Here is a 14,339-nt window from a genome sequence, read left to right on the forward strand (position 1 = left end):
TATATTTCATAATTTGTTTGCGATATTGTCAAGGTGTACATTCTTTTGGGACCATGATTTATGTTGATTGATAGATAGCACAATTCACTGTATGAATAATTAAGATTTCTATTCAATTAAGTTGAAAAATTGATTATGCTTTTTCTAAAATACAGAGGCAGTAAACAATGATTTAACTGGTTGGTTTTGTTTTTTTTTTTTTAGGTCCTCAAAAACTATCTGTAATACTAAGCTTGGATAAGCCTATTATTTGTGCTCTGGCAGCAGTAATTGCATACCTCAAAGAATTTAATTTGGAAAAGATGCTTTACAATCCAAGGTAAGTTGCGTTTCCATCAAAGCAAGTACCAGAGATATCTTGTAACTTTTATCAGACAACTTGCCTTAAATGAAATGAGCTCACTCAGAATGATTTAAATAAACATTAAAAAAATTAAGCTTCTAATCAGAACTGGAAGAATCAAATGATTTTTTTTTTTTTTTCTTCCGAAGTGGAGTTTTGTGAAAATATTCTTGAAGTATGTTCTTACAGGCCTTACTGTCAGTAACGTAAATGAACAGGTACTGCAGGCAAGTGTTATTAAAAATGAACAAGAAGCAAAAACTTGTAGATACTAGGAAGGAAACTGTAAATCTTGTCAGTAAATACTAGCAATCATATCTCAGTCTCAGCTTTACTCTGTGAACAAATATTGTGCTTTTTTGGCAGGTTTTTAAAGCCTCTTTTTTATGCTGTAATTCAGCTTTGCAAGATTTGTTTTATTTTTCCATAGAGGTGTGTAAATCATACTCTCATTTTATATCTTGGAAGCAGATATAAATGCTGACGTTGCAATGTTTAGACAGCACTCAGCACGTCTCTTTAAATTATTGAATCTAGCTAACAATTAAAAAGAAAACAGACGTCTAGCACATTCCAGCTCTGTGAGAAATGACGGAATCACAGAATTGCGGGGATTAGAAGGGACCACTAGAGATCATCAAGTTCAAGTCCAGTGCTAAAGCAGGTGCCCTACAATAGGTGGCACAGGTAGGCATCCAGACAGATCTTGAATATCTCCGTAGAAGGAGACTCCACAACCTGTCTGGGCAGCCTGTTCCAGTGCTCTGCCATCCTACTGTAAAGAAATTCTTTTGCATGTTAACATGGAACTTTCTATGTTCATGTTTTAGGCTGTTACTCCTTGACCTATCTCTACACATCACCCAGAAGTTCCTGGCCTCATCCATTTGCCTCTTTAGATATTTATGAACATTTATCAGACCCCCTTTCAGTCTTATCCTCCCCAGACTGAACAGACCCTTGTTACTCAACCTTTTCTCACACAGAAGATGGCCTGGAGCATCATTTGTCTTTAAAATATTTCATATCAATTATAGATCATGCATGTTCAAAGAATTTCAAGCCCCATTTTGAAGGGATCCCTGCATTACATATATATATATATATATATATATAAAAATCAGCTGCTTTCAGAAAATGATTGCTTGTGTCATCTTTAAATATTTTTCACACATCTTCTAAAGTATTTGGAAATTATTTGTAGTTTGGTATTCTGGATTTTGGATTTTCTTCCTGAAGTTGCCCTTCCCCTTGATAAGCACCATTAAAATATTAACAAAGTATGCTGGAATTATAGGCCTAATGAGAAAGCAATTCTTGTGGTATCTGCTAAGACTTCTTGCTTCGTCCACCAAGGAGTGCTCTAACCTGTGGCATTCTAGCACTGTGGTGTTCCCACTCATCCTTTTGCCAGTTGTTTGGAAAAATGCTTGGATGGTGAGGCAGGAACTGGAGAAATCTTAAGAAAAATCTTGAATAGAAAGTGAACTCCCAGACAATGACTTTCCATGGTCAAGCTTCTGAATAACTATTGTCACAATACCTTATGTTCAATCACAAAATGTATGTTTTCCAGTGGAGAGGGATACAAGTTCACATTTCACACAGAAATAAACCCAGTAGCAAAGGAGGAATGTCATTATGTGAGAGTTTATCTACCAGCAGACAGTCACTGATAATAGTTTCATCTCAAAATCAAATATAATTATAGACTGAGAAGGAAAAACACCAAATCTTACGGTTGACATTTGCTTGCTGTGTGTTGCTCTGACAAATTTTATTTGAATTTTTGAACATCTGAATGGAAAGTCAATGAACTGTTTGGTATCTTGGTGATACACTATGAAGAAATAAAATACATTCCTTAGGATACCATTATTCCTGAGCTCAGGAACTTGGATTCTACTGCATTTATTTCTAAAGCTCTTCTCTATCTTGCCAATACTGACTTCTAATTGCCATTTTTAGTATGCCACAATGCATTTGCGTATATTGAATGTGAATATACTGAGCAAGACACAAATTTATATACTTCACTTTAGAAACGCTACTTAAATACTGGAAAGAGAGAACCTTTAAAACAAAGGATGTCAGGTTCATGGATTTTCTGTGATTCTGCAGGAAGCAGAAAAGAAATATTTCCATTGTGCTGTCAAGCAACTTAGAATTCCTAGGAGAATTCAGGTCAGTGAGCATATACTGATGAGTCAGTGAGCATGAAGTCAGAGCTGTGAGACAGTTTTCGGTTTATTGATGTGGTACAGATTTGGATGAAGAAGACCTATTTGATAGGAAGAATGACAAAAAATTCCTTATACCTTTGTATTTACTTCTGAGAAACACCCTTGTCCCAGCTGAAGAGAATTCCAGCTGAAATTTATAACAAGTAACGATTACGGAGGGGAAATTCATTTTGTTTTGGTATTCAGATAAAAATGTAAAATACAGTTTTAAGTTCCTCAACAAAGCAAATATTAAGAGAAAAAATGTTTCTGCCACAGAAGGACCCTAGGATACGGCTAGGCTGTGTTGGATCTCCAGTAGAAAGTAAAAATAGATTTAGCAATAAACAAAAGAAGCTTTTTTATCATGTATTCTAATACTTTAAATACTGAACACCTTCATTGGTTTTGACAAGAAGCTGGTAGATATCTAGGGGAGATTTTCAAAGACAGTTGAATACCCAGTTTCGTTTGAAAAATCATCATTTGCATAGCAGTTGCTGGGAAATGTGTCAGTGTATTTTTATATTACACACATGCTTTCTAGCATATTGGAAAAGAAAGAGAGACTGTAGTCCTTACAGTTTGACCAGTGATAGATAAACTTAAGAAATTCAGGGAAGGAAGAGCTAGCCATCTTTCTGAAGTAGAGGAGTAACTGTGGTTTTGGAGAATGATGAGTAGTGAAGATAGAAGGTAGTAGTGAAAGAGAGCAGATGGAACAGTTAAAGTGGCATTGAGGGAAATAAGGAAAGAGAGGAGGATTTCAACAAGAGGCTAAATGATTTATTTGAATTTATAATAGGAATGGGAAGGAGTTTGTGAGATGAAATTGAGAGAAGGCAAAAATAGTTCTCAGCATAAAATGGTGGTCTTCTTTGAATTTTCAGGAGAAGTATCATTGAAATTGAGGATGCTGTGTATATATAGCTGCCATATCTTTTGTATGTTGATGTTTTGGAAAACAGTGTGTATATAAGATATTGCATAGGTTTATCTCTCCATGTGCTATGTATGACACTTTGAGAAAGAGAGTACTGAAATGATTTTCGGAGGTTTCTATGTCAGCTCAGAAGCATAAGGGAATGGAAAAGGGAAAGTATGGTTTTCAGATGCTAAGAAGAGGTGCTTAGGAAAGGATGTGCCTTATCTCTGGACAACACAGAAGAAGACTGGCAGAGGGGACTTCTTCCGCTAGGAAGCTGAGGCTGCATTCAAGGAAAGTGTTCTGAGGCAGCAATCATCTGGAAAGAGCAAGGCTGCAGACCCACCCCTTGGGGTGTGTTCAGTGGAGAAAAAGGATAAAACTATTTCAGGATAAAAGTGATGGAAGTTATTTTTCTCCCCTCATCCTCCTAGGCTGTCTTATTTGTATACTTGTACTATGTTTTGTATTTCGAATCCTGATCTTGTGCTTTTTTTTTTTTTTTTTGTTGTTGTTGTTACTGTTTTTATTTAGGGATTTCTGGACTCTTGTCACATCAGGGATTCATATCAAACTTTTTAGCCCTCCGGCAATATTCACCCACAAATTTAAAAGTCTTGTTAATTAAATAATGAATGTAACCTGGCCTTGTTTTCCTTCACTACTTAGACTGTGGTAAATGTTTTTCTTACCTAAAGTTTCTGAAAAATGAAGAGACTGTTCTTTACTTGAATCTGAACTCTTGTTTAAATGCATAGGTTAATTCACTTTCAGAAGTCTTGAAGATATAGACTCTAGAGGTCTGTAAAAGGTAATTGAGCAAAGAAAATCTGCTGTTTAGTAGACTTTCAAAGCAGTGCCTTGCAGCTTCACTGGGAAGCTTTTAGAGATTTGCAAAATTATAGTATTTCAAAACCACCGATCTGAATAACATGCATTCACTTGAGCTGTGTTACTTACTGTGAAATCATATGTAATGTCTCCTGCAGAGAAAATAATTAGAAAAACTTTAAAAGTGCACTTTTCCTATAAGCTTCTTGGAATGTATAAAGACCAAAATTATCACATTTCACAGGTAATATGCAAGAATAAAAGTCTGAGGATGTAGTTTACTGTCCTAAAACAATCATACTAACCCTCTAATAGTCATCATCAAGTGCAATTCTACTCTGAAAAGCTGTTTTATGAATATCAACCTCTTCCTAGTAAGCATTCCCTAAAAGTTTCATAAATCCTAGTAGAAACATGCTTTTTGTTTCCTCTTCATTTCTCTCTTCCCAGGCTGCATGATCCTACCTTTGCCTGCTCACCAGTAGAAGAATAACTAGCTATTTATATCATGAGTGTTTTGAACTGTTTAAGTATTCACTACAGTTCAAGAGTCACTCCTTTATAGCTCACCTGCAGAAGAAACCAATGTGTTGTGCTCCAGCTGAACTGATTTTGAAGGGCCATTTTTGCTGGTGCAGAAGATGGCGAATAACAGCACACAAGAATTTCTCACAAGGGCTGTACTGACACTCTCACTGTAAAACCAGCACTGACTAATATTTGTTTACAACCTCCATCTCATGTAACTTGGTCCCTTAATTCCCTACGAAGACTCTTTGTTCACAATTTTATCAAGTTCTGATCCTAGGCTGAAGAAAGATGAGGGGGTGGAAGCAAAACACATTCTTCCTGTGACATCTGGAATTGTTGGTTCAGCATATTTTGCAGTTGATCTTGGCTATTATACTCCGTACTCATATACTCCAAGCTCTCAATTAGCAGGATTAATAGTAGGGTTGGAGTAACTCAGATAAAGCAAACAGCTGAATAAAATAAAACATACAAAACTTATGTCATGAGAACATCTTCAGCATGTCTTCTTCTAAAGGACTAGTAAATTGAACCTGCCATTGGGCAGAGTTAGTTGTTTTCCAGTGCCATCACAGAACAGTTGCAGTGAACCGGACATGCTCTGTGTTAAGTGCTTTGATGCACTGGGCTTCAGCTAGTTGAAATGTAGAAACATTGCAGCCAGTAAGTCCAGTCTTGAAACTCACTTGTGGAGTTGATAGAAACGACGAGAAGCATCCTTCGTGCTTTTAGGGAAAAAGAAAGGCATAGTTCTTGAACCTTGAATCCAGTGGATTTAAAAGGTCACAGGCTAGAGTAGTGGCAAATCAAAATGCAGCAAATGGGAAAATTCCAGGTCAGAAGTTCTAGGTGTAGAAGAGGTGCTTAGGTGCTTTAGGAAGAGTAGGTAGGATCTAGTATTGATTATAAGGATTGGGAGTCAAGCAAGAATCATTCCTATTTAATTTTGCCAGCATCAGCTGGGACTGAATATCATAAAAGAAAGTATTGTTTTGTTGCTTATAATTTTGTGTTCTTTGGAGGATATTTCTTCTTTTGCCTCCAAGCTCTGTTTTGCTAAGGCTTGTTGTGGGGGCAGTTCTGAGTTAGCTCTGTTTTCAAACTTTCCCTGAACTTCTTAAGGGCACTCAGTTAAATCAACTTTAAAACTAAAATAATTCTGCAGAAAATACTTTTAATTTGACCCATTATTTAGGAAGAAATTTAGTAGCAGGCCTGAATGCCTGCATGCAACTTGAATATACAATGTTACTCTCTGAATATTTCATGCTTCTGTAAATTTTAGGGTTTTTTTTTTTTTTTAAATATAAAGCAATAATGCAGCTGTGCATGCCTAACCAAACAGCTGGAGTATGAGCGCTCCCCCACAGAGCTAAAATGGCATGCACTAAAAAAAATTTACAGTAATCCAGGAAAGCAGTTTTAAATTATACCCAGCAAGTCATTCCTTTTAGGCTAAGACAATAAAGAGCATCCTAGATTTTGTGTAAAGAGCAGTCAGTGGTGTGATTAACCTAGACAATCATGACTTGATTTGTCAGAAGCATTTAGTGAGGATCTTGTACTTCACTTCACTGTCCTGACTACCACATTCATATATGTGGGACAAAGAAATTTGCATTCCCTGTATGATTACATATCTAATACATTTATTAATGTTGGCTCTGTTGAGTATTTTGCTCTAACTATGCATAAACATCACATTTGGGTTGGCCTCTTCCTGTTGTGTTAGGGAGTGTCAAAAAATTCTGTCATTTTAGTCATGTTGTATTAAAAAACAAAATGAAACAGTTTAAATATGCACTATTTTCCTTCTCTTAAATAATACTGCTAATCGGCAGCTTAAACTGCTAGTAGTCATTAAAAAAAAAAAAAAAGAGGGTGTGTTTTGGTATATGTTGTTTTGATGATGATCAAGTCTGTTCTGCTCTCAAAGTATTCTTAATATTACCCCTATCCCTAGTCCTATAGCGATCAGAACTCTAACAAAAGTGTCTACCTCTTCAGTTTCATCAAAGACTGAAGAAGGCGCAGTTCTTTTACTAGTGAGTGCATCAAGATTAGTGACAAGAAAGCTGAACTGTATTCTGAGTTTTCTTGGAATCATTATAAGAAGCAGAGCAAATGAGTCTTCAAATCTTGTTTTCCCAAGCAGTAAAATAAAATATGTTGGTGGTGCTCAACTGATATTTGAATAGATTCTGATTTCTTACGTAATTTTTTCTTTGTTTCATATAACTGATGAATTCTTTGAGAAACATGACAGTATTTAGCCATTATATATGTGCCAATATTTCAAATATAGCATCTGAATTTCCTCTCCTCAGCAATTTCAAACAGTTGACAAGTGAAACTGAATACATGACAATTAACGGGACAACAATGAAAAATCTTGAAATTTTACAGAATCAGGTAAGGAAAAATATAGTGTTTTTTTGTTTTAATTGCTGAAATTTTCAGAGCTGTCTGACATACTGTTCCTAATGAATTTGGCTTAGTTAGTTTGAAAATTTCACCCAGATGTTTAAATCATTTTGAATGGGATCAGACTGAAGGAGGATTATATTTTAAGAGGTATAAATGAAAGATAATCTCTAATGGGTTTTAGTATGAGTTAGGAACTTTATTGTATTTTGAATAGCAAAAAGTTTTCCTAAAGTTTTAGACTACTTTAGCAAGAGCAGTCAGGTGATGCAGATGCAATAGCATTTGTTTTTCGTCTATGCTACTGGTTCATGTACAGACATAACTTAACAGGTTGAATTCATTAGATTCGTTTTTTACAAACATTTTCTTGCTAAAGAAAAAACATATTCAAGTAACTCATGACTGCTGGAGTTTTGTGCAAGGTGTTATTCATTAGAAACATCAATAAACATGCTTTAGTTGCAATATGTTATAGTCTAAATAGACAGCTTACATAGTGTAGTGAATTGATGGTTAAGTTAAAAATAATTGTTTATTTTTATTATTTTAGACTGATTTGAAAACAAAAGGAAGCCTCCTTTGGGTCTTGGATCATACTAAAACTTCCTTTGGTCGTCGGAGACTGAAGAAATGGGTAACTCAACCGCTCATGAAATCCAGGTTAGATATCTCTTTTTCTTAGGCTAAATATATATTTTAAATCCTTACTGCATTTTACTAGTTATTTTTACTGTTACACCTGTGATGTGTTGCATATTAAGTGTTTCTTTCTATTAGTTTGGAAATGTGATGACTGCTCACTCATATATTTTAAGCTATGGTTTATTTTGCAATGATTAGAAATGCTTTATTTTGTAACATGTATCATGCTAATTTTTACTTTATCTTGAAAAGCACTTTGCCTCTTCTAATTTTCCCTTGCAGGCTTTATTGGACTGTAAAACTTAACCTTTAATGCAGAATAAATAACAACAGTATTGAGTCTTTCCATTTGATATTTGTTGCCTACAATTTGAGTTTCTGGATTTCGTCCTTGGAATGTGAATTCCTTGAGAGTTATCAACATCGAATTTACTCAGTTACTGTGTTACTATCTTCAACTATACTGTACAGAAAATAGTTAAGAGAATTGTAGGATTTGGAAGGGACCTCTGGAGATCATCTAGTCCAACCCCTGCAAAAGCAGGTTCCATACAGTAGGTTACATAGGAAAGCAACCAGGTGGGTTCTGAATACTCCAGGTATCCATAACTTCTCTGAGAAGCTTGTTCCTGTGCTCTGCCATCCTCAAAGTAAAGAAGCTTCATGTTCAAATTGAACTTCCTCTGTTTTATTTTGTGTTCATTGCCTCTTGACTAGTTGCAGTGCACCGCCTAAAAGCCTGGCCCCATCCATTTTACTCCTGCTTGATAAGATCCCCTCTTGGTCTTCTCTTCTCTAGGCTTTCTGCATAAGAGAGATGTTCCCAGACCCTAACTAAAATAACTTTTCCCTCTATTTTACTTCTGTACTTTTGATTTGCTAATATCAGAAATGAGCCAGATCTAAATGAACAAGTATACCAATGTTTTAGCACCATGCTGCTATTGATAGATAGTACACGTTTTTATGGAAGCTTTTTTTTTGGCCAATTTTTAATATTCTAAATCGCTATATGATTCTGATGTATGGCTACTAAATTTTTTTCCTAACCTTTTTGTAAGGCTTTTTGTCAACAGTGTTTAAGAAAAAAGCATGTAACTATTTTTTCCCCACCTTTGTTGCTGATGTGAAGTATCATAGACCTGTTTCCTTTGTAGAAGCCATACTGGTTGGTACGGAAATTTTTGACAAGGCTTTAATATATTTATTTCAGTATGACTTTTTTTCTGTTTGTGTTTTTCTTCTGATAATAGATTGTATAGAATGTACTCACTTAAAAATGGCTTTACCCTTCCTAAATTCTACTTTGGAGAAGTTAATTATCTGCCTGGTGTTCACGTTAAAAGCATATGGATAGAATTTCTGGGCCACTTTACAGAAATAAATTGAAATAGATTACTTTAAACCTTTTGCAGCCCATAGGCACCCTACAGCCTTTTGGGAATTGTTTGTAAAGTTGTCAGTGGGGGGAGCCAGAGCACAGGCTCAGGGCTCATGCAGGAGCAGCACTGAGATTAAGAACCTGTAAAGGAATGGCTCTAACCACCTTGCTCTCAGATCGTTGCATGTATGCCACAGGTGAAGCAGTCTTCAACAGTAGTGCAGGCACACTTGTCTGGCCACAAGGGATAAAAAAAAAAAATTCTTGCAAGAGGACTTAAGGGTTTCTTTTTTAACCAGTAAATTTTAATTTGTATTCTCCTTTGTATCAGTGCAGAACCAATGGTAGAAGTTAGCAGTTTTGAACTCTTCTTTCTTCTCTGCTCTTTATTACTCCTAGAGAGCTAAGACTTCTCCTTTTTAAGTCTTTTTTCTCAGTATGGTAGAAAGTTCTATGGCTAGAGTCTTTGTTTGAAGTGAAAAAAAGCTATATTGTTTCTTTGTATTTTTTCCGTCCTGACTAGAAGTTGTAATTTTCGCATGTAATTTCACGTAATAGTGCATCAAACATCCAGTGTTATGGTTTCCAGTAATGAACACAAATGCACTTAAAGAACATTCTGTAATTCTAATTCACCTGTGCCTCCTGGAGTGACATTTTCAATAAGATTTTTGTACTGCAGCCTTTCCAGTCAGTAGGTAAGTGCGTTTCCCCTGGCATATCAAAAAGTGAGAGAGTGTAATTACAGCTCTGTGCCTTAAAGTTGGAAACCACTTGGAATGATGGATAAGCTTCCACTGGAAAAACACTATGTCAAGTTTAATAAAGATAGAATTTGTATGGACAGATTACTTGGGCAATCTTGAAGGCAACCATTAGATCGTCAGTAGTGTAACATATTTAGAGAATACCAAGAAAATGTTTTAAGCATTAGGCATATGCGATTTTGGAAAGCAAAACAAACAGGCATAAGGTGTAAGGTCCTTACTTGCCAGGTTGTACTAAGATGGCAATGATGAGAATGATGCACTGAAGACTTTTTATTTTTTTTAGGAGGAATTGGAAAAGTCACTGTTTTTTGTACAAGTTACGTTTGTGCAAATTGCAGAAATATTATCTTGACTTGCCTGTATTGCCTTTGAAGTTTCATCAAGTATCTTTCTCACCTAAATTTTGTGAGAGAAGTGAAAAGAAAATAGTTGAGTTAGTTGGAACATTTTTGACTGAAAAAACATGCTGTTTCCTTGGGCCATGAAGTTTGAGCAGGAGAAGAAAGAGATGCTGTCACACTCAACAGTCAAAAAGCTAAGGCACTGGTCTCAGGATACAGCATTTAAACACAACGTTATATTTTTTTTTGTCCTTGTATGTGCAGCATTTATTAGTAATTTATAATATAAAACTGTAATTAATCTAAGAATCTTAGAACCTGATGTGAGGCAGTCGTTACTTTTTCAGTAGCTATCAGGGAAAGGAAAAATATCTTTTGTTGTATGTAATGGATATGTTGGTATGTGATTGTGGAATGAAGGGAAGTATAAGGCAGTAAGAGTCCACCATGGTGAAGGAAAACAGAAGGAAATGGAAGATCACTTGGAGAAGGAAGATCTGCCTGCTGTAAGTGAAGATCATGTCGAAGACCATCTAAAGAACCCGAAGGTGCACAAGTCCATGGGACATAATGAAATCCATCCATGAGTTCTGAGGGAACTGGTGGATGAAGCTGCCAAGCCACTATTCATCATATTTGAGAGGTCATGGCAATCTGATGAAGTTTCCACTGACTGGAAAAGGGGAAACACAACCCCCATTTTCAAGAAGGGAAAAAAAGAAGTTCCAGGGAACTGCAAGCCAGTCAGTCTCATCTCTGTGCCTGACAAGAAAATGGGGCAGATCCTCCTGAAGGACCTACTAAGGCAAGTGGAAAATAAAGATGAGGTAACTGGTGGTAACCAACATGGCTTCACCAAGGGCAAATTGTGCCTGACAAACTTAGTGGCTTTTTATGATGGAGTTACAGTGTCAGTAGATAAAGAGCAACTGATGTCATCTACGTGGACTTGTGCAAAGTATTTGATACTGTCCCATATGACATCTCAGTTGCCAAATTGGAGAAAAATGGTTTTGATGGATGGACCACTTGTTGGATTAGGAATTGGCTGGATGGTTGTAGTCAAAGAGTTGTGGTCAACAGCTCAATGTCCAAGTGGAGACCTGTGATGAGTGGCGTTCCTCAGGAATCGCTGCTGGGACTGGTCTTATTTAACATCTTTGTAGGTGATATGGACAGTGGGATCAAGTGCACCCTCAGCAAGTTTGCAGACAAGAGCAAGTTGAGTGGTGCAGTTGACATGCTAGAGGGAAGGGATGCCATCCAGAGGGACTTGGAGGGGCTTGAGAAGTGGGCCCATGCCAACCTCCTGAAGTTCAAGAATGCCAATGGTTGGGGCAATCCCAAGCACAAATACAGATTGAGCAGAGAATGGCTTGAGAGCAGCCCTGAGGAGAAGTATTTGGGAGTGCTGGTGGATGAAAGACTCAACATGAGCATTCAGTGTGCGCTTGCAGCCCAGAAGGCCAACTTTATCCTGGGTTGCACCGAGAGAAGCGTGACCAGCTTTCCACGTCAAGGGACGTGATTCTGCCTCTCTACTTGGCTCTTGTGAGACCCTACTTGGAGTACTGCATCCAGTTCTGGAGGCATGGACAAGGAGAAAATGGAGCTGTTGGAGTGGATCCAGAGGAGGGCTGTGAAGATGGTCTGTACAATCAATGAATATACAGATGATATAGTATATCCAGGAATTTGGCTGACGTAATTATTGTACTGAAGTAGGAAAAAAAAAAAGACACCCACCCTATTCTGGGCTCATGTAATAGACTCTGGTGGAGCAGATCTCCAGAAGAGATCCTTCCCCACTGGTGGTCAACTCTTAAATGGGTCTAGGAGAAGTGGAGCCAGGCTCCACCCCTTTCTGCAGCACAGGTAAATTGCCTTCATTTGTACTCCCATGGCTGACTCATTGCTTGCCTCAGGTGATTAATCAGAGGTTCAGGCCATGATTCAGCAGCCCTGTACAATGATTAGAGGGCTGGAGCATCTCCCTTACGAGGACTGTCTGAGAGAGCTTCTCAGCTTGGAGAAAAGAAGGCTCCAAGGTAATCTGATAGTGGTCTTCCTAAAAGAGGCCTACAGGAAAGTTGGGAAGGCATTTTTTATCAGGGCCTATGTGATGGGATGAGAAGAAATTTTTTTAAACTGGAGGAGAGAAGACTGAGACTAGATATCTGGAAGAAATTCTTTACTGTGAGGGCGATGAGACACTAGAACAGGTTGCTCAGTGATGCTGTGGATGCCTCCTCCCTGGAAGCATTCAAGGCCAGACTGGATGGGGCTATGAACAACCTGGTCTAGTGGGAGGTGTCCCTGCCTATAGCAGGAGGGTTGGAACTACACCATCTTAAAGGTCCCTTCCAACCCAAACCATTCTGTGATTCTTACATCTCCCATTCATACTCGCTGAGTATTGCAGCTGACTTCAAGCTCTAGCTATGCTGCTTGTAGGGTCAGGAGTCTGAACAGAACACACAACTGTTGAACTAATACTGCACCCTTTTTCTCACTGAGTAGTAATTTGTGCCTGTGCCTTGCCCAGCTGTTGGTTCTTCCACAGTATGTAGGAAGTCCTGTTACTATGATGTCAAATGAACATCTTCCACTTTGCTGGGGTTGGCTGGAATTTAACAAAGAGTTCAAATCTGAAAAAGGTGGATGGATAGAACAATTAATTGGAATCTCATTATTAAAATTAAATCAGGCTTTAAAGCTAGTAAAGCTATGATGATGTGCTTAAAGTAGAATGTGAGATAAATGATGAATATATCATATAGAGCAGTTTATAGCCATTGCAAGGGAATGTGTATGCAGATAACTTTGTGGCCTGTATGTATGGAACAGAATACATTGCATAAGAGTTTTTTTTCCTGGTCTATTTCTGGAAAGATAGAATATCTTAAATACCAGTGGGTGGATACCATGAAGTTTCATTTCTAGTGCTGTAGCCAAGGATAAGGTAGATACTTTGCCAACTGAGCAAAAGATAACCTGGGAAATGGAAAACTGTTTAGTTTATGAGTTAGAAAAGTTTACGCTGTAAAATTTGAAAAGCTTACATGGTAGGGAGGTAACTTGAAGTGATAAAATGTTCGTTGTGTGTGCGACATGAATACGTTAGATTGCACAACTCTCTGGCTTTTATTAGGACAGTATTTATTTTATTTTGAAGGTGTTCATGGTTTGAAGTAGCTTGGGCGGACTGAGGGATCTGTGGTGAGCTTCTTTAATATTCTGATGTGTATGCCTTAGCATTTTGCTGTGTTACGTGTGAAGAGCAAAAGTTAGCTTAACAAGGTTAGGGATATGGTCACAGACAGCAGAGCTCCTTAAGCATACACAGTTCAGAAGTGATGCAACTGCAAGCACGGAAGGCATACTCCATGCTTTGGTGTCAGTAGGTCTTGTCTGTGTCAGCCTGTGCAGAAATAGGAGAAAAAAAATACTTGCCTACACATACAACTTCAGGTGCATGTTTTGATGATATGTGTTGCTTCGGGTGTGTACTGCATGCTACAGAGCGTGCTAAGTGTAGTAGGGCAAACAGAGAGCAATAAGTAAAAAGCCTTTACAGGAATCTTCCATGTCCGTGTCTTCCATGCCCACCCTACCAGTAGCCCTGTTCCTGTACTCTGTGGATAAAGGCTGGGGACAGAGACATCACTCCTATCACTCCTGATTCCTCCAGGTCATTAATGCAAGTGCAAAAGTGTGAAATTAAGGAGTTAAAAAATATTCTTGACCACATCAGGTGGGTGACAGTGAAACCTCTTTCTGCTTGCCGCCAGGGGTACCAACAAATCACATGCTTAGAGAGCACACATTTTAGCCCTGCATATACACACCAACCTCCCTGTGTGTTCCACCGGTTTCATGTGCTTGTCTCCAGCACACATTATTAGCCAAAAATGATTAAAGGACTT

At 37.7% G+C, this 14,339-nt stretch overlaps 1 protein-coding gene across 3 annotated transcripts in view; it reads left to right on the forward strand.

Annotated features, from left to right (window-relative positions):
- Positions 1 to 14,339, forward strand: part of MSH3 (mutS homolog 3) — a 111,591-nt gene that overhangs the window by 39,625 nt on the left and 57,627 nt on the right. For all 3 annotated transcript variants that reach the window (XM_085214323.1, XM_085214325.1, XM_085214324.1), the window contains 3 exons: positions 205 to 319; positions 7,180 to 7,264; positions 7,830 to 7,939. In XM_085214323.1, coding sequence (XP_085070449.1) covers positions 205 to 319; positions 7,180 to 7,264; positions 7,830 to 7,939 — 310 coding nt within the window. The remainder of the gene's footprint in view (positions 1 to 204; positions 320 to 7,179; positions 7,265 to 7,829; positions 7,940 to 14,339) is intronic.

Source organism: Meleagris gallopavo, chromosome Z (genome assembly GCF_905368555.1).
Source record: "Meleagris gallopavo chromosome Z, MGAL_WU_HG_1.1, whole genome shotgun sequence".
NCBI lineage: Eukaryota > Metazoa > Chordata > Aves > Galliformes > Phasianidae > Meleagris > Meleagris gallopavo.